Source organism: Ipomoea triloba, chromosome 6 (assembly GCF_003576645.1).
Source record: "Ipomoea triloba cultivar NCNSP0323 chromosome 6, ASM357664v1".
Taxonomy (NCBI): Eukaryota; Viridiplantae; Streptophyta; class Magnoliopsida; order Solanales; family Convolvulaceae; genus Ipomoea; species Ipomoea triloba.
This window is the reverse complement of record NC_044921.1, coordinates 13,537,775-13,558,812: the sequence shown is the minus strand read 5'-3', so window position 1 is coordinate 13,558,812 and position 21,038 is coordinate 13,537,775. Positions and strand designations below refer to the sequence as shown.

Below are 21,038 nucleotides of genomic sequence, written 5' to 3'. Positions count from 1 at the left end.
TCACTTCCTTTGTACAATGGAAATAGAATGGTATGTATGTCCTTGAGATACCAAAATGGGTATGAAGCATTAAATAAAAATAAATAGGGAAAAGGTCAATAAGTTTTTAAACAATTGATTAAAAAAATAATTTTTTGAGATAATTAAAAATAATAATTATGCACTTAAATTTCAAAAAGTGTTAACTATACACTCGAAGTCATTAAAATAGTGTAATTAAATTCATTTAGTCAGTATCTAACATGTTGCTAGTTAAAAAATTACATGAAATGAAAATTTAAAAAAATATCTTTATTTTCTTTTTCTTGGCTACCATGGTAGTAAGAGTTTTGTCATGGCAGCCAACCTCAAACAACATTCAGGTAGCTACGCAGTTACAAGATTGACATCTTATTTAAACTTAGAATTTTATAGAGAGAAGTAGAGAATACTTACAGTATTTCAACATGGTATTTTACTTTCTCTCTCATTGTGCTAAACAGAGACTACAAGTTATTTGAGTTTCTTAATCTGCAAAGTTATATTATTGGCTTGTGGTATTTCTTGACGTAATTGGTCATTGCGACAACTCATGTAACGGGACTTCGTAGTAACTAAGTTTAAAGGAACCTCGAGTTGACAATGGTTGTTCGGTCTCAATTTAACAGTCTTGTTTCTAGAATGTGTCTCGATCACATGAATCAAACATATTCTTGATATTTTCTTGATCGTACTTCTCTATAATATGTATCAAACTTTGTGATAGTAGACTGACCAATGCTAAGTTGAGAGCGCTGCAGATGTAGGATCGATTACTGAGCTATATAAATAAATATATTGCTCTTTGTGTTTTTTATTGTTTTACTTTTACTTGCTTTATATATTTTTTAGAACAGTAAAAATTGGTACACTGTAAAAATATGTGTTTATAGGAATGTCTTAATTCCAAATTCGATTAATGAGTTTCTCAATGTTAAGTAACGATTTCAATAGACTTTTTAAAATATTTAAAATGATAAAATAATCTTATAAATTTTTAGATTTAAATGAATTTTTAGAATCTCTTCTTAATTCTTATCTTTAAAGATTATTTTGTAAAAAAAATTATAAAAGCCACAACCTTTTAATGACTTAAAAAAAGTAAACAAAATTTTTTTTAAACTCTAAACAGTACATCCCTACAAACTTTTATTGATTTTGTTTAATTAGGAATGAGTGTAATTCATATTATTCAAACTAACACACGAATTTAAAATTGGTTTTTAAATTTTGAGTTAAACCAAATAGTTACTGATTCGGATATTTTTAATTATTTTATTTTCAAATATAAATTTTGTTTAGATACCGGGTGTTAAAATTTTATTCATATTTGACTCAAACTTTGAACTAATCTGGAATTTTATTATAAATATAATAATAAATTATATAGTAACTATTGATAAAAACATGTCTATTACGGAGTACTTGTACACTTGATCCTTGTCTCTTCTCCCAAACTTCACCCCTATGACCAGTTGAGTTGCCCATGCAGGCATTCATTGATTTTTCTCTCCTCTCAAGACATACAATGTTTCTCAAACTCTTAATTAATCAATTTTAAATCATCTACTTCTATATTTTACTATTGCCTTATTTATTTATTTTAAGTTTGAAATTTATTGAAATACATAAAAATAAGTCAATGGTGTTAAAGTAAAATAATCATTATAATATAAAAACAAAAAAAAACAAAAAAATCTTCAACTAACCAAACAAAAGCAAGTTTATATAAAATATCTCAGTTTTAAACCAAACACGGAAATCTAACTTTCTCTGTAATCTAACATTCTCAGCAATCTAACATTCCTTAAGTTAATCTAATATTTCATGAACAAAACACCCCCGATATGCAGTGATTAATTTTTGGTATAAAAGTATTATTTTAAAAATCACCGAAAAATATTATTTTTACTATGAAAAGTAATAATCTTTAATTGAAAAGTATTCAATTATATATATATATATATATATATATATATATATATATATATATATATATATATATTTAAAGAAAAATATTAATTTTTCTTTCAAAAGTATTATGCTATCATTGAAAATTATTTTTTTTATAAAATGTATTGCATGTTTGTTAAAAAGTATTACATTTTTTTATTGGAAACTATCACTTTTTTTTCCTTAAAAAATATTACTTTGTTTACTTGAAATTATTAAATTTTTACTAAAAAGTATTAGTCTTTGATTGAAATTATTATATTTTCACTAAAAAAAAAAACGTATTGCATGTCCAGTGGTACTGATATATTTTAGATAAAATGTAGAATAACTATATTTGAAGATACCAAGAATTCAACAAAATACATAAAAATTATTATGTATAGTATTTTGTATAAGTATTTACTTCAAAAAAAAAAAAAACTTTTAAAAGTGATGGCGACATGGGACCACATTTTCATTGATGAGGAATAGAGAGTGAAGGAGGAAGCATGGAGCAAAATAAACAAAAAAAAAAAAAAATGTTGCCAACAAGGTTAAAACCCATGACCTCCAACATAACAACACATAGCCCAAATCACCAAGCCACTTTATCTCTTATGTTTTAAAAGGCATGATACTTTACTTAGCCAGGTGAGGATCGATGACATCCAAGTAGTGGGGGCGAGGGAAGGAAACACGTGTATAGCCAAGATTGAAGACTAGCCGATGCCGTACATTTGTCAACCATCCGGAAGGCCTTCAACACTATATAAAGCACTATTATTGCCTATCCTTAAAGATCATATATTTTGGCCCTAACCGCTAACCCATATACCAAGGTTCGATTCCCCACGACTACAATATTATTCCTAGTCCTCTACTTGAGCTATAGCTTGTATTATTTGGACCGTCGTTTTGGGCTTTGTACGTACTCTTTTGAGCCTAACGCCCCGAACAATAATATTACTATTTTTATGCCACCATCCGTCCTGAAATTTATCAAGACATCAAATCTAGCCGCCAAGAATTTCAAGAAAGACACAAAAATCACATAATTAAGCAATTAACACAGAATCTAACTAGCAGCTTAAAGCCAATATGCTCTAATACAATTGAAATCACTATTTAACAATGAGAAAATCTTATTAATCAAATTTGGAAGTAAAACACTCCTACACACACTATGTAGTTTACCCATTTGTGTTTGATGCGATTAATATTTCCTGCATGTATAAATTCTATTGCATCTGTATATGAAAGTGTATTGTATGTTAAAAGTAGAGAGAAGATCGCCAAAAATTAACTTTTGGCAGTCTCTTTCACTATTTCAAGTTGTAAAGAGAGATCTAGAGATTCTAAAGAGAATTGGGAGGAATTGTGCAAGTGTTGTCTAGAGAGAAGAGAAAAGGGCCTCCCCTTGTCCTGAGTGAAGGGCTTTTATATAGGCCCAAACGTTGACTAACTGACTTTGACCCGAACATCTGACTCTGACTCGACTACCGAACAGGGGCGTGGAAAGTATAGGGAGGTCAAACGTGGGGAATATTTTCTATCAGTGTTGTTCCAAAAAATAAAGTAAATGTAAAGTAGCAAATAATAACATGTTTGTTTAAGCAGTTCAAAGTGATCATTTTTACATCTATTAGGCTCCCAACTCAATAGAAGTTCAATCCACTATCATAAAGTCTAGCATTTCCTTACATATTTATTTAAGGATAATTAATAAAAATATGTTCTAATTATTGCATACAGGTCCGGTGTCAAAACTGTGTTTTAAATTTTAATGATAACTAACTTAAACTGGAAAATCAAGTTCAATTTTCATTCATTAAAAGAAAACACAAATGTAACCAACCAACATTTGTGTACCAACAAGAACGACTCATCATCTCATTGAATACGACTTTGAACATGTAACTAACTCATATTTTTGGACTGACATGATCTGCGGTTTATATCTACTGAAAACTCCATTAAAATCCTGCAGGATCCAAACAAGGACTATAGATACCAGTGTCAAAGTAGTACCACGTACAAGGCGTTAAAGGTATGTACAAGGGAAAATGGCACTTTTTTCCCCTAAGTTATGTGCATATAGCACTTTTTCTCCCTGAGTTATTAAAGTAGCAGTTTTTCCCCCTCAGTTATTTTAAAAGTGGTAATTTTCCCCCCTGAAATGTTAAATTGACATTTTTGCCCTTAAAAATAACTATTTCATTTATTTTTATTCTCCAACCAATTATATTACTAATATGTATGGAAGATTACGATTCGATACGAACCTAATCGAACACCGTAGCAATTGAACTTAAAAAGTATGGACAGTTACGGTTACGATTCAGAACCGAAAAATAAAATAAAATAATTGTTAAATTTAGACTATTTTTAAATAAGAAATAAAATTATAAAAATAAATAAAAAAGTTTTGATTGGCGGTTCAAAATCGAAATTGAAACCGAACCGTACTGATTTATCAAATAAGTGTTTGATCATTTTCACTATATATGAATGTGGTTCAGTTCCGGTTTACAATTCAACAATTATTTAATTTTATTTTTTTGGTTCTGAATCGTAACCAAAACCGTCCAATACTATTTCAGTATGATTGCTAGTGTTTGGTTAGGTTCGAACCGAATATGATCATCCATACATATAAGTAATAATTTGTTGGAGAAAAAAATAATGAAATAATTATTTTTAAGGGTAAAAATGTCAATTTAACATTTCAGGGGGAAAAACTGCCACTTTAATAACACAGGGGGAAAAAATGCTATATGCACATAATATAGGGGGAAAAAGTGCCATTTTCTTTATGTACAATGCAATAATTAAACACACTATATTTTCTTAAAATTGATATTTTAGAAGTCCTCATGAAGTTTTAAAATTATTGGTAAAAACTTACGGTATGAAAACTAGTAATTGACGAGATATGGGGGCGGAGCTAGAAAGTCTGCATTGAGAGTCGAATTTATATAGAAAATTTATCATGTTAGCCGACATCAGTACCAACAATACAATATCATTATATATATCATACATGATTGTGCCGATTATCATTGATAATTATTTTTATTTATACTATGTGCAATAATATATGAAATATATAATTATATGAGTATGATCGTTAAAGTTGTCAAACATTACTTTCGAATTTTTCACATAATACAAAATATATACAATAGTTATTTAAAAAAAAAAAAAAAAAAGGAGGGGGGAGGGGGGAGGGGAGTTACACTTTTCGTCTCGAAATTATAAGGTAATTGTAGAATTCGTCTCTAATTATTGATAGTGCTCACTTTTCGTCCATAAGATATACTCTATAATTGATGTTGTAAATTTCTTCCCTTTACTAACAAAACATTAGGGACGAAATTTGTTATGTTAATATAGCTTAGGGACGAAGAGTGGACACAAGTTGTTATTAAAAGGACGAACTTTGCGACGTTAATTATAGCTTAGGGACGAAAAGTGAGCACGACCAACAATTAGAGACGAATTTTACAATTACCATATAATTTAGGGACGAAAAGTGTAATTTTATCTTAAAAAATATTTATATTTATTTAAATATGCATTGTCACTCTTTTATCAAAAAAAAAAAGTTGTCAAATTGTTTGGTAATCATTTTCATCATCTCCTTCAATGAGCACAACAACCACCTCCCACTTACCACCACCTCCACACCATCGCTGCACCCCGTTGCAGATGCTCTTCATCTCCATGGTGCATCACGCCTTTCGATTTGGAAGAACTTAAAATAATGATAGGTGGGAGTATATTGCCTTGCAGCTCTGCGAACATGGTTCCTTGTACATTATGTTGCAGCTCTACGAACATGGTTCCTTATTATTGTAATGTAACTTGCCATCATCAATGCAAATTGCCACAAACGTTTTCCTTGAGACTGAAGATAGGTCTTTATACGAGTCTTCTGTTAGGCGTAATTCGTACCCACCAATAGCGGTGATTTTATGTCATCATTCATTTTGAAATATATCAAGACACCAAATCTAGTAGTCAAGAATTTCAAGAAATACAGAAGAATCACATAGTTAAGTAATTACCACATAATCTAACTAACAACTTAAAGCTAATATGCTCTGATGCCAACTTAAATCACTATTTAACAATAAGAAACTCTTATTAATCAAATTTGGAAGTAAAGCACTCCTGCAAACACATTTATGTAGTTTACCAAATTGTGTTGTTCCAAAAAATAAAGTTAAAAGTAAAATAGCAAAGAATAACATGTTTGTTTATGTAGTTTGAAGTGACCATTCTTACGTCTATTGGGCTCTCAACTCAACAAAAGTCCAATCCACTATCATAGAGTCTAGTACAAATTACATAAAGGTATGATAAAGAAAATATCAAGAATTCATCAAATTTATGTGAGACCCATTATAGAATCAATACTAATTGGGTTCAGGTCGAATAGCTCCACTGTCAACTCTAGGCTCCCCTTGAACCTAGCTATTGCGAAGTCTATTCGCATGAGTTGTCGCAACGCCCAGGTATGTCTTGAATTAAGGCAAGAAATACCACAAGTCAATGAAACTTTGCAAATTAGGAAACTAACTCATATAACCCAGTGGGGTAGCTTAAGTGGCAAGTGAGCTCTCTTTGTGGGGAGGAATTTCGGGAGAACCCGGGTTCAATTCTCACAAGTGACGATTCCTTTTGGGTTAGCTCCCCGTGCCTCCCGGAGCGAGCGAACGTGGGTGGACCCCGGACCGTTAAACGGACGGAGAGAAAGACCTGTAAATTTACCAAAAAAAAAAAAGAAACTATCTCATATGACTTATAATCTCCATTTAGCACAAGGAGGAGAAAGTAAAAGATCGAATTATATATAATATTCTAAGTATGCTCTATTTTTCTCTCTGGAATTTTAGGTTTAAAATACCAACTTATGCCCTCTTTTACAACATCTATAACAATTAACAAGATCTATACCAAAAGTTTCTGTTGTAGTTTAGCCTTCATGAAACCTTTTGTTTTACCCAAGTAATACGAAAAGCTAGTATAGACACATATTCTATAATACACCGACTCCCTAGACTATTTTTCTACTAGAATTAAGCAAACAAGGATTTATACAAAGTATAACATTTTCATTTATAAAAGTCTTGATTAAATACACGCCTAGCATTTCCTAACATATATTTATTTAATGATAATTAATAAAATATGTTCTAATTATTGCATACAGGTCCGATAATTAGGGTACATATATACTACGGAGTAATACATTTTTTAATAATAAAATAAAATAAAAAATGAACCTTAAATGGTGTCAAAACTTTGTATTTTACAGTAAAATTTAAATGACAACATAAACTAGAAAATCAGTTTTCAAAAAAAAAAAAAAAAAAAGAAAGCACAAATGTAAGTATCTAACCAACCAACATTTGTGTAGCAACAAGAACGATTCATCATCTCATTGAATACGATTTTGAAGCTGTAACTCACTGGATCATATTTTTGGACTGACATGATCTACGGTTCATATCTTCTACTGAAAACTCCATTAACAACCTGCAGGATCCAAACAAGGACTATAGATACCAGTGTCAAAGTAGGACCACCTACAAGGCATTAAAGTTATGTACAATAATGCAATAATTCAAGTCTTCAACTACCAAGATGCCAAGAACTAGTAGCCAAAACTCTTACAGCTTTGCAGACTCCATTCAGAAACCCACCTCCCCCTCTCAAACCTGTCCCTTTCTCTATGTTTCAACAACTTTATACACAAAACACAATAATTTTTAGTCTTAATTAGCCACTGCTGTTCTGGGATATCACTTCTCCAAACTTGAGGAACAGTTGGGCGTCTGATGTGCTGATGGATGAGTAGTTTACGAGATGGGGGGTCTTCAGATTCGCGTACTCGTCCTTGTAGCATGGCGTGTGGGCGGAAGGGAGCGGCGCCAGTGCGGTTGGGTTCAGCTGTTTTGGCTCGGTTGACTGTTTTAGGCTCTCGAGCACCCGGACTACCTCGTGCATGGTTGGCCTCTCGAAGGGCTGCCTCTTGGTGCACAGAAGGGCGAGCTGGAAAACCTTCTTGGCGTCGCCAAGATCCTTGCACGTAGCAGAGATCTCGGGATCAACAGCTTCCATCACTGCGTTGTTCGCAGCCTTTGTTAGGATCTGCCACATTGGAACAGCTAGCATAAGAGTCCCGTTGATAAAATAAGAGAGAACATATGAGTTTATAAGGCTATGGGTTAGACTAGCTAATTAATTGGATTCAGTCTGGATCTTTAGTCATTTTCACTAAAAACACACAATTTACATTTTATAGAAACACTAACCAGATGATGAAGGTTGGATTCGTTATCTACAGCTTTTCTTCCTGTCAGCAATTCTAGCAGGACGATCCCATAGCTATACACATCTGACTTCTCTGTGAGGCGGGAAGTTCTTGCATACTCGGGATCAATATAACCAATAGTTCCCATTACGTAGGTCGAAGTATAGGACTTGGATGTGCATAAGCTCTTTGCAATTCCAAAGTCGGTGAGATGAGGCTCAAAATCGTTGTCCAACAAAATATTCGATGACTTAACATCCCGGTGGATTATGCGGGGGTTACAATCATGGTGAAGATAAGCAAGCCCTTCAGCTGCACCAAGAGCTATACGAAGACGAGTGTCCCAATCGAGCTTCTTCTTTTTAGTTGGCCCTGAGAAGTTCGTTGGTAATCAACAAGGATTTAGATCTAAAACATGCTTCATTGTAACAGAGTAACAATGAACAGATACTACATTGTAACAGAGTCAGTAGTACTCAAAAAAAAGATCTAAAACATGCTTCTCGTGCAATTTAAGACCATAATACCTCGTACGATAACATAAAATTATCTTAGTTCAAACATCATAGGATATAGGATACTCACCATGAAGCAAATCCCAGAGGCTACCGTTTTCCATGTAGTCGTAAAAGAGAAGATGGCCAGCTGCAGAAAGGGAATAGCCTTGGAGACAAACGAGGTTACGATGCTTAATGCTCCCGACTGTCTCAAGCTCTGTCTCGAATTCTTTTAGGCACTGAGGGTGGTGAGAATACAGCTTCTTAATAGCCACCGGTCTGCAATTCTTAAGAACGCATTTGTACACAGTGCTCGAAGCTCCATAACCAATCATGTACTTCTCGCTCAAGTTCTCTGTCATCCTCATAATGTCCTCGTAAACATGAAGTGCCATGTTCATATGAAGTATAACCAGCTTAGGCGACGAGTAGTAATAAACTATTGATTAAAAAAAAAAAAAAAAAAAAACCCAAAGATCAGTAGCTGGAGACTAGAGTTACCAAATTAATTTAATCTGAGCCATTTGTAGCTAAGAATGCGGGTTTAGTGTATCAATCAAGAAAATTAGGGCTCGTAGACAAGAAAAGTTATGGATTTACTCGGTTTATCAATTGATGCTTCCATCCGTGTTGGATTCTGTGGCCTGCATGCTGCCACTAAAATCATCAGAAGAATCATCAAGCCACCCAAAGCAATCCCGAGGATACTTCTTTTAGAGATCATGACTGCATTTGCCCAGAAAAGAGAAACGAAAAGTATGTGAGATGAGACAAGCAAATCATTTTGGCCAACTTAATCGATACTAAAGAACCGACACATCTTTTGAGTTTTGAGGCATTCTCACCTCTCCCTCTGGGATGAGACGATTGACAAGAATTGAGCTGATATCCACAGAGATATGGATTTCCAATAAAACTAAAGAAAAAATAAGTCAAATAATCGCACAAGTATGATAAGGAAAAACGTATGTGCAAGCATAAGTGACAATATTCTCTACCTATCTGGTGAAAATCTTGAGAAGTTGTTCCCGGTTGGAATATTCCCAACTAAATTATTGTACGAGACGTTTCTACAAATTGCAGGGAAATCAATCATACCAAATAATATCATAGTAGGATAAAACGAAAGTCACGTATTGATTTAATTCTGCACTTACAGAACACTAAGAGCCGGGCAATTTGCCAGTGTCACCACATCGCCTGATAAATTGTTATTTTCTACTCTCCTGCCATATGTATGTAATAGGAAATGGAACCCATAAGAATTCTGGAAAAAAACGTACCATTGTGCTGAAGAACCAATATCTAAAGGATTCATAAGATACGAAACAAAAATGCACAAAATATCAAACCATCAATGTATCGGACCAACTACACATTTATGTAGCTTCACTTACAGCGAGAAGAGGTATTGAAGTTGACTGAGTTCTTGAGGTATCGGACCAGAAATGTGATTGCTCGAAATATCACTGTAATGATAAGACATTACAAAGATGAATGTTAAACAATTCGACATAATTGCTATGTATAGTTTAGAAAGTTAGGTTTCTTACATCTCCACGATGTTTCTTAAATTGCCAAACTCTGCTGGAATATGTCCAGATATATCATTCTTGCTTAAATTTCTGTAGCATTATCAAATTGAGAAACCGTAAATAAATAGAAAATCTAATAGAGCAGCAACAAGTCTGCCAAATACATGAACTCACAGTTTCAGAAGATGTTCGAGGTCACCAAGGGAATCGGGAATCGAGCCCCTGATCTTATTATTCGAAAGATCCCTGACCATCCAAAAGAAACGAACCGAGAAGGGTAAAAGGGTTTTACAAGCAAAGTATAAATTCAGCACAAATTAAGTTTGCACTTACAATGTATCCAGGTTTCCAATATGGGATAGCTCAATTGGAATGGGACCACTTATGCCATTAGACGAGAGATTCCTTAAAAAAGGAAAGCACGAAATGCATAGTTAGCTTATGCAATCTGAATTTATCAGTCCACTTGACTATTTGGATCAAGAAAAATTAGTATTAACAAAAACTACGTAGACAACATTGTTGAACCGGCAGGGGAATAGTAGAATATAGGTATGCACAAAAGCAAATGCCGGGAAACATTCATTTAAGTGAAAGCCATTTTGATTCCTACACTGAAATACAGAATTTAAAAACGAATCTAACTTACAGATAAGTCATAGTTTCCAGCTTTTGAAATGCATGTGGGATGGTCCCATTCAATTTGTTCCCATGAACATTGCTGTAGTTGGATCAACGAATTAATATTTTTTAAATACTAAATTTGGCATCAATGTTTCATCGAATAGGGTTGAAAGCTTACAGGCTGTTCAGATTTTTACACGAGCTGAGATTATCAGGTATGGGGCCATCAAGGAGGTTTTCGGCTACATTTCTGCAAGTGCAAGGTATACATAAACAAAAAAATAAATAAAAACCGCTACTAGCACAACTATTCTAATTAATATCACATAAAGGAACATGGCATACAAATCAAACAGCTCTGTAAGCTTCCCGAGTTCTGGTGGTATACGACCGGTAAGTAGATTATTGTTTAATTCCCTGTCAAAATAATAACGGCAAATCCAAATTTGAGTGATGCACGCTCTCAATTGCTAGAAGATATAAATGCTTTCTAGATCTATAGCTTCTTTACTCATCAACGGAAAAAGGAATAATAGAAAGCATTCATACAGATAGTGAAGATTTGTCATATTTCCAAGCTCGGGAGGAATGGACCCTGTTAGCTTGTTTCCATGTAAATACCTGAATGCAAGAACAGTGTTAAACGACAAAACTATTGGGCAGAGGCCGGTAAAGGGTCAAGTCCACCAATTAGTGGCTAGGGGATTGTTGGGTGGAGGCCAGTAAAGGGCCAAGTCCAACACCTGCCTCTCAAAAATGTGATGGTAGTCTATAAGGAAATAATGTTGCGCCTCGCTACTAGTTATAGAGGTAAGCGCTTGATCCTAAGTGGATAGAAGACGAGATACTTACAATTTCTCAGTGTAAGTCAAGTTCCCCAGGATGGGAGGGATTGGTCCACTCAACACATTACAGCTTAGATCCCTATAAAGAAAATAGATTAAGCGGGTAACAGATGTTATAGAATAAGTTAAATGACAGGTAGATGCTTATTTTCCATAAACACCCTTTTGGTACGTATAAGGTAATAGAGTTTCATGAAGATAGAATAAGTTTGGAAAAACTCACAATACCGCAAGAGCCTGCATCAAGCCAATGACCGGGGGGATTTTTCCTGAAAGTTTATTCCCTTGCAAAGATCTGATATTCATATTCACAGATAATTAGTGAAAATTCCAAGGAATCCATAGTAATACCGCTTTGTGTAGTGTTAGATAAGTTGCATTTCTCTATACACTTACAATGTGGCTACTTGCAGGAACCCGATGTTATATGGTATCTCGCCAGTCAAGTTGTTGTAAGACAAATCCCTAAGAATGAAAAGTCGAAATGTCTTTTATTAGACCAAATATAATAAATTACAAAACTCGGGAGATTTTAGCATAATCATTTCCTAGTCAAGGTACCTACAGAACCTGGAAGGCAGTGCAGTTGCCAATGCTCCGAGGAATTGAACCAGTTAAACTATTATTTCGAACATCACTGCATATGGCATACAACACATCAGCAGATGTATGTATACTAATATACCAACAGTTCGAATTGCTTTAAATAACGATATAATTTGTAACTTACAAGTACCACAGTCCCGTTAGCTGGCACATATCGGGAGAAAGGGAACCAACCAAGTTGTTCCCCCGCAGTCCCCTAAATTCACCATAATGCGTTACTTATGCTGAGTGTGGAATTAATACCAAAAACCGCTAACAGAGATCATTTTATACGAGAAAACTCCAGTAATGAAGGTGTTTTTAAATTTTAAACTCACAGATATTGTAGAACTTCATTCCAATATATCAGTCTCGGTATTTCTCCACTTAGCTTGTTCTGTGCCAGGTCTCTGGAGAAATTATTTCAAAACATACTCAGACCACCCGTTATTCAATAACACCCGAGTTGATCAATCAAGGTTGAAGATGGAAACTTACAGAATTTTCAAGTTCGGGATCTGAGACAATGTTGAAGGAATCGGACCAATCAACTGGTTATTTTTCAAAATCCTAGAAACCAATCCATACTATATTTAGTTTATTGACAAGACAGGGAAGACAAAAACATGAAAGAACAAGGAAACACGGCACAACTAATGAAGAACTTGTGGGGAACAACTTACAAGCCTTCGAGTTGTTTTAGCTTTGAAATTGAGAAGGGAATATCGCCATATAGCTCATTGTAGGATAGGTCCCTATTGATAGGACAATTTAGATGAGTACCAAATTTCAGTTATTTAACTAACAAACAAAACACAAGGATTTTTGTAAATCTGAAGTGGAAAACATGCTAAACATACAAGCTCTTCAAAGATGAACAGTCTCCAATTTCATCCGGGATTTGACCCAAAAGCCGGTTCTGCTTCAAATCACTATCCAAAACATCAAAAACACAAATCATTTTCTTGTTTCTACACCATCACCCCTTAAGCAGACATATAGTTACAAAAAACCATAAAACACAAAGAGAAGTCTAGGAAAGGGACTTTACAGGGACAGTAGGCCTTTTAGTTGTCCTATTGCTGGAGACAACTCCCCATCAAGATTTAAACCTGATAGATTTCTACAACAAAAGTGTGTTAAGACAATAATGTCAAAAATCTTTGGCCAAACAACCCCCCAAAAGTACATTATTACTTAATGAAATGAAACAATTATTTAAAGAAGAGAAAAGGGTATTTTTATTAAGATAAATTACTCACAGTGCAACAACATTGAAGGTGACATTATCACAACTAACACCTCTCCATCCACAGTAATCTGATGAAGGTGAATCTGTCCAGTCATACAACACATTCTCCACATCCTTAAATGCCTTCTTAATCTCCATTAAAGTAGTCCCTATAAAAAAAATGGAGGTAAAAACCTGGGTCATCATTTTGAGAAAGCATTAGAAGAAGGAAAGATAACATTTTGGCACAAGAAGACAAGGCAGCAAAGGGCAATAACAGACAAAGTACGATGTAATCAGCACATAATAAGGTCAAAAACATCATTAAAATAATAAACCCAAGAATAATAAACAAAGGGGAAGCTTCTCATTTCCTAAACTCCTCCTCATGATTAACAAAATGATTAAAATATATACAAAAAAAGGAACCCCACATTAAACCACTCACTCACCATCATTCGCCTCCACAGAGCCCCCAAAGCTCAAAAGCACCAAGAAACCCAAAAAAACAAGACTTTCAAACGAAACTGCCACCATTCTTTAGTACCCAAAGAGGAAAAAAGAGATGCCCTTGAGCCCTTTACTAAAGTTCAGAAGATGCAGAGGAGGGGCTAAAGCTTAGCAGTAGCTAGTAGTAAGCATCACAAGACGACAGCGTTTCATCCAATTCCAGAGCCACTTCTTTTATCCTCGGTTTCATGGAGCAACCCACATTGATATATGAGTCAGCATACAGAAAAAAGGGAGAGAGAGAGAATGAAGAAACTCTACACAGAATTATGAAAATTTAAAAAAATAAAAATAAAAATGTGAAGAGTCTGAGAGAAAGGGGTACGGTGTTCCATCACATCATTATGCAGAGAGGCCTACGCAGCCATGCTGTAATGCAGTAGGCATTCAGCTCCTCCATATCCAATATAGAGAGAGAAAGAGAGAGAGAGAGAGTTTGTGCCTGTTGTGGAGAGGGAGAGAGAGAGAGGGGGAGAGAATTATTTGAGGAGAGATAAAAGTTAAAAGAGTTTCTGCCAAAACTCTGCAACGAGGCCTGCAATGTTTCAGATAGTTGCAGTGGTTAGTATACTTGCATTTCTCTCTCTCTCTCTCTCTTTGTACAAGTGTAACAATGTATTGTATATTGTAATATACGCTTGCATGTAATTCAATTACTACGCACCATTTTCTCAAACTTTATTGAAGTTGTACTATTTTCAGAGTTACTGTGTATATTATATGTTCATGCAATGCAATGCAATGCAAAAATAATAATAATAATTATTATTATTATTATTATAACTTTACAATACTCTATATTTTGTTAAGCTTTACTTTATATTTTGTTGAATATACATAGAAAAGAGTATATCACTAGTGAGTGGGTTGAAGCTAGGATCACATACTCCTAGATCAGGAGATCTTGTGAACCAACGGGCTTTTGGTTTGGAGGAAGGAATTAGGAGAGAAAAGAATTACAATTCGGTGGAATAAAGTAAGAATTCAAATCACATTGTTTGGTAGGTGCGGAATAGAATTACTGGGAATAAAAAGGAAAGAAGTGATATAAAGACTAAAATGTCATTGTGTAATAATAGTAGCCAATTTGAGTAAATTTCTTTTTTGGTCCTAGACTTAGTGGCATGGACAATTTTAGTCTTCCATAAAAAATTCAGACAATTTATGGACATACTTATTGTGACGAGAACAATGTTGGTCCTCTGTCTATTATCTCATTAGTTGACCGTCTAAATGAGGGGCATTTTTGTCAATTCAGCAAAACTCAATCTAATTTTCTTCCCCAAATTGATTTCGTTTGTTTTCATCTTTCTCACTCGTTTTCCCTCTCAGCCAACTACAGAAGCTTTGGCGGCAGTACAGGACGATGGCGAACTCCCTTCTCCTCTTGTGCGACGATAGGCGGCTTGGAGCATGGTTGGAGGCTACGCCGATGGTTTCTCAGCGAGCAATGGTGAGACTCCGGCGACCCTAGCAGCAGCTTCACAAACCAGCAGCAACGATGGACAGAACAATGACTGGCACGCGACTTCCCTTGTTTCCGGCGTACCCAAATCTACCCGTTTCTTAAAAGTCAAGGCCTCTTGGGATACTTAGATGGCAGCCTGCCATGTCCGCAGGCCACTCTTGGCTCTCCAACGCCGACGGACGCCTCCTCTTCTCCGGCGGCTTCTCCCCCGAATCCAGCGTATCTCGCCTGGGTCCAACAAGATCAACTGATTTTGTCATTGATGATCTCATCATTATCCGATGAGGTAATATACTTGGCGGTGGGTCGAGACACGTCGCGTGCGGTCTGCGAGTCCATAACAGCAGTGCTCGCCTCCTCCACCCGATCGCGGTGCCTCAGTCTTCTAGGCCAGTTTCAGACGCTGCGTCAAGGCAACACCACGCCGTCCGAATACTTAGGAAAGGCCCAGATGCTGGTCGAGGCTTTATCACTAGCCGGCCGGCCACTTTCGGCGAAGGAGCAGATTCTGTATGTGCTGCGCGGCATGCGTCCGGCATTCCGATCGATGGTCAGCTCCCTCACTGTCGCCGGCACTCCGGTGACACTCCCTCAACTGGCCGACCACCTGCAAGCCCAGGAGTTCATTCACTCCGACGACCTTCTGCCTGGAGATTCTTCGATTACGCAAAGATCGCAGGCGTTCTTTGCTGGGCGCGGTCGCAGCAATTCCGGAAGCCGACATCCCCTCGAATGGTCGCGGACGGCAAGGCCAAGGACGGAATGGTGGTGGCTAGGGGCGTAGGTGAGGCGGAACTCCGTGCCACCAAATCTGCAGGTCGCACGACCGTGACCTGCTTTCGCCGATATGTAGATCGGCCGGAATCTCACGCCAATGTGGCATACTCCAGTGACGTCGCAACTCAGTCCGGCGTGGATGCGTGGTACCCTGACACTGGGGCGACATCGCATACAAATCCCGATGATCAAATGGTGGATCACTCGACTTCCTACTCCGGAGGGGATGTTTTGAAGGTCAGCAATGGAGCAGGTTTGGATGTTTCCCGTGTGGGCCGATCGGTTATCTATTCCAACTCTCACACATTAAAAATGTCCAGTATTTTATGTGTTCCTCAATTGTCATTACCATTACTGTCAGTTTATAAATTCACAAATGAAAACGATGTCTTTTTTTAATTTCATAAGAGTTTGTTTCTTGTGAAGGATTCCAAAACACAGGCGGTTCTTCTTAGAGGGTCTACTGCGGGAGGTCTATACAAGCTACTCGTTCCTCGTAGTCACTCTGCTTTTCTTTCCGCGAGAGCGTCTTATAGTGTATAGCATCAACGCTTGGGCCACCCGCACAATCAAGCTCTGGATCATGTCCTCAAACAGTGCCCGGTCACCTCAAATAAAGCCATTCCAGCTCAACTTTGTACTGCTTGTCAAATGGCCAAATCGGCCCGATTTCCTTTAGATAGGGTTTCCCGTAGTACAAATAATGTATTAGATTTAATTTATACGGACATTTGGGGTCCGTCACCTGTTGTTTCAGTTTCTGGTTGTCGCTATTTCGTTCTATTTGTAGATGACTACTCGCGTTTCTACTGGTTTTTTCCATTAAGGCTAAAATCATATATATATATATATATATATATATATATATATATATATATATATATATATATATAAAATTTTTGATGTCTTTCGAGCGATGCTAGAACGGCAGTTCTCACGTTCTATCAAAGCCATTCAATCCGACGTAGGAGGCGAATATCGCTATCTTCATAGAGTTTTTGAGTCCCTCGGTATTATTCACCGAAAGTCCTGTGCCTATACCCATGAGTAAAATGGAAGGGTAGAACGCCGGAATAGACACGTGGTTGAAACCGGCCTCGCCCTACTGGCCGAAAGTTCCACTCTACTAAAATATTGGGACTAGGCCTTCGAGTCAGCCACCTATCTAATAAATTGCCTACCGTCGTCTGCTCTAAAATTTGAAACACCATATTACCGTGTGCACCTAAGTTATCCACCTTATACGTTTTTTTGGGTTTTTGGGTGTCAGTGTTTTCCCTATCTTAGACCTTACAACCGTCACAAAATCGAATATAGGTCGGCACCTTATGTCTTCTTAGGTTACCCTGTTTCTTTTAGGGGATACCGATGTCTGGACCTTAACACGAGGAAGGTCTTTATTTGCCGTCATATGCGGTTTGATGAAAGTGTTTTTCCATTTGCTTTGCAGGCTGCTTCATAGGATAATCACTCACCGGCACACTCACCATGGGGTGTTGGCCCTGTTATTTCCCAAACCCCACCAATTCCGCTGCACACAACCCCACCACTGGCTCTAGAACCTGATACGTTGTCTATTCAGCTGCCGTCTTCATCTGATACTCTGGCCCTCGCTTCCACGGGTGCTAACACATCCACATCCTCACAAACTCAATCCTACACAGGTCAGGTCTAAGGACGTGGACACACTATGCGGACACGGCGCAAAACTAAAGGCACGGGTGAGCAGTTCTTTGCTCTCAATACCACCACTGACCCAACGTGCTATTCCCAAGCAGTTGGACATCCACAATGGCGTGACGCCATAGACCAAGAATTCAATGCGCTATTACATAATCACACTTGGAATCTAATACCGCCTACACCTTATATGAATATCGTCGGATGCAAGTGGGCATTCTGCACCAAACACAAAGCAAATGGCTCAGTAGAACGGTACAAAGCTCGCCTCGTAGCTAAAGGGTATAATCAGGTTGCAGGAAAGATTTCTTTGACACGTTCAGTCTAGTAGTCAAACCAACTACAGTAAGGCTGCTGTTTTCCCTTGCAGTCTCTAACTCCTGGACTCTACGCCAACTAAATGTTCACAATGCATTCTTAAATGGACATTTAGCTGAAACCGTGTATATAAAGCAACCACCTGGCTACGAAGATCCCCTACATCCTGACCACTTCTATCACTTGCAACGGTCCCTATATGGTCTAAAACAAGCTCCGCGGGCCTAGTTTAAGAGACTGCATGGCTTTCTCGTAACAATCGGGTTTCATCCGTCGAAGACTGATGTATCTCTTTTATATTATACCGTTAAATCCTCTCGGGTATTTTTACTTGTGTATGTCGACAAGATTCCAAGTTGATAGATACCCTCATGTTGGGCAATGATTCCAAGTTGATAGATACCCTCCTTCTATAGCTGTCATTCGCGTTCAAGATCAGGGACCTGGGTTCACCTAGTTTCTTTTTGGGTATAGAGACACTCACTGACAGCAAAGGCTTCATTTTATCTCAAAAGCAATACATGAAGGATATTTTAACCCAGCGGCCGTCACTCGGCCTGCTACTCCTTCTATGGAACCTTTTGAGAATCCCACTCAGTATCGTCGAATTGTTGGTGCCCTACAGTATCTCACCATCACTCGTCTAGACCTGTCCTATTCAGTTAACCAACTCTATCAGTTCATGCACTCTCCCACTGACGATCATTGGGGATTGCTCAAGAGGGTGTTCCGTTATGTTAAAGGTACACAAGAGTTTAGGTTACGTGTTGTATTGTCTCCGAACACCGAGTTACACGCTTACTCTGACTCCGACTGGGCCGGTTGTCCGGTCGACAAGAAATCCATCAGTGGCTACGTAGTGTTCTTTGGGGACAATCTTGTTTCATGGGTCTCTCGGAAACAACTCACGGTAACACGTTCGTCTACAGAGGCAGTATATAAAGGTCTGGCCGATGTCTCCGTTGAGGTCACCTGGTTAGTTTCTCTACTACGTGAGTTAGTGATGAGTATAATTGTGAGTGTAAAAAGAGGGTGTAAATGTCGTTCCGTTGAGGATTGGGGATATGACACGTATTGTGTGAATTATTAAATCCTAGGCACTAAAGTATTGGAATTCACTAGAATCCAAGCAAACTAAAATTAAAGAATGGAAATAAAATAATGCAAAATAAATAAGGGATAAACTATATGATAAAAGAGTGGGGTCAGATTAGGGGTATTGCAATCTTGATGCTCTAACAATCTCAAAAATGGGGAAAAACAATTAGCCAAGGGATTTATTGGCAATGCACTCAAGAATTCAAGTTAGCTACTTTCGTAATCAATAACAAGAATTAGGCTAAGATTGCCCCACTTTCGTGATGCATCGATCATAACCTTAAATACAAAAGCATTATAAGCCCCCAAATTACCCCTATTCTCATAGTAGGAAAAATTGGGTTGAAATTGGTTAGGCTGAGTCTTTCACCCAATTTTCGTTGTAATGAAATCCTATTCAAAGCAAATCAATAAAAGTTGTGCATCAATTATCAATAAGAGGAATTTATAATCCAATTCAAATATAAAAACCCTAGATCAACAAATTATCCCTTTATGCAATAATTATAAACCTAGCATCAAGAATAGCAATAGAACCCTAATCCAAACCCAAAAGCTAACTACGCATGCATCATAAAAGTAAACAAAGCAAAACTATAATAGATCATCATAAATATTGCAAGAAATATAAAGGGAAGAGAAAACTTTACTGATAATGAAGAACAATTCCAACTTCAATCCGTGATTCCAAGCTTGAGATTCAATAATCTAATATAAAACTAATCTAAACTATACTAGGGAAATATAAAGAGAAGGGGAAATATAAACTAAAACTAACTAGGGTTGGGAACTTCTTAAATTGTAGAGAATATGTAGAATATATAGGAGATAGATGGGTCTTGGGCCCATGAGGCAACTTCCAATTCTTTTCCAATTCGTATTCTTGTTTCCTTCCGTCCTTAGGTAATTTCCTTTTCTTCCAAAACTTGTCCAAAATGTTCCAAAATTCTTCCTTTGCTGCTCCTTGTAGATAATTCAACCCTTGTGACAATATAACACACAAATAATTCTCAATTTCACTAGGATAAAGAAAATAAGCATACAAACAACTAAAATAAGGGGTGAATTATTGTACAAAATAGTATGTATCAATTAGGGCTTCATTCGGGGAAACCAGCTACTCTTTGGTGTGACAATCCTGGTGCTACCTATTTAGCAAACAATCCTGTCTTCCATGCCCGCACTAAATATGTGAAATCAACTACCATTTTGTACGTGGCAAGGTTGCTTCCGGGGACTTGATTGTTATTTCATTTCAACACGCGATCAACTGGCGGACATCTTCACCAAGCCCTTACTGGCACCGCGGTTCCAGTTACTTCGAGACAAGCTCAATGTTGCGCCCACTCAACCTTGCGCTTGAGGGGGAGTGTTAACCATATTATTAGTATTCATAATAATATATTGTATAGTTTTATTATTATGGTTATACTTAGTCAATAATGTAGTAGCATTAGAATATGAGAGATTTGTGCTCATTCTCTTATAGGACTGTATCTCTCTCTATAACGGTTCAATACATGTAACTCTCCCAAATGAGAGGTCATGAGATCGGACCTTAGTAGAAACGGTATTGACTCTTTGTGCTTTAACAGGTT

The 21,038-nt window shown here is 36.8% G+C and overlaps 1 protein-coding gene across 2 annotated transcripts; it reads right to left on the bottom strand.

Moving 5' to 3' along the window:
• Positions 1–7,372: 7,372 nt before the first annotated feature.
• LOC116021793 (LRR receptor-like serine/threonine-protein kinase ERECTA) lies at positions 7,373–14,588 on the bottom strand. 2 transcript variants are annotated; one of them, XM_031262270.1, is made up of 27 exons: positions 14,042–14,588; positions 13,621–13,759; positions 13,410–13,481; positions 13,219–13,290; positions 13,042–13,113; positions 12,857–12,928; positions 12,697–12,768; positions 12,504–12,575; positions 12,339–12,410; positions 12,170–12,238; positions 11,997–12,068; positions 11,781–11,852; positions 11,478–11,549; positions 11,274–11,345; positions 11,107–11,178; positions 10,954–11,025; positions 10,638–10,709; positions 10,479–10,550; positions 10,323–10,394; positions 10,167–10,238; positions 9,927–9,995; positions 9,768–9,839; positions 9,615–9,685; positions 9,370–9,495; positions 8,858–9,208; positions 8,274–8,644; positions 7,373–8,109 (listed from the first exon to the last, which is right to left on the bottom strand). In XM_031262270.1, exons 1-27 carry the CDS (start codon positions 14,124–14,126, stop codon positions 7,738–7,740), a joined length of 2,949 nt encoding a protein of 982 aa, XP_031118130.1. In that variant the 5' UTR covers positions 14,127–14,588; the 3' UTR covers positions 7,373–7,737. The 2 variants fall into 2 exon arrangements, with proteins under 2 accessions (XP_031118130.1, XP_031118131.1); XM_031262271.1 differs by lacking the exon at positions 14,042–14,588 and having other exon boundaries at positions 13,410–13,470; positions 13,621–13,708.
• Between the last annotated feature and the right edge of the window lie 6,450 nt (positions 14,589–21,038).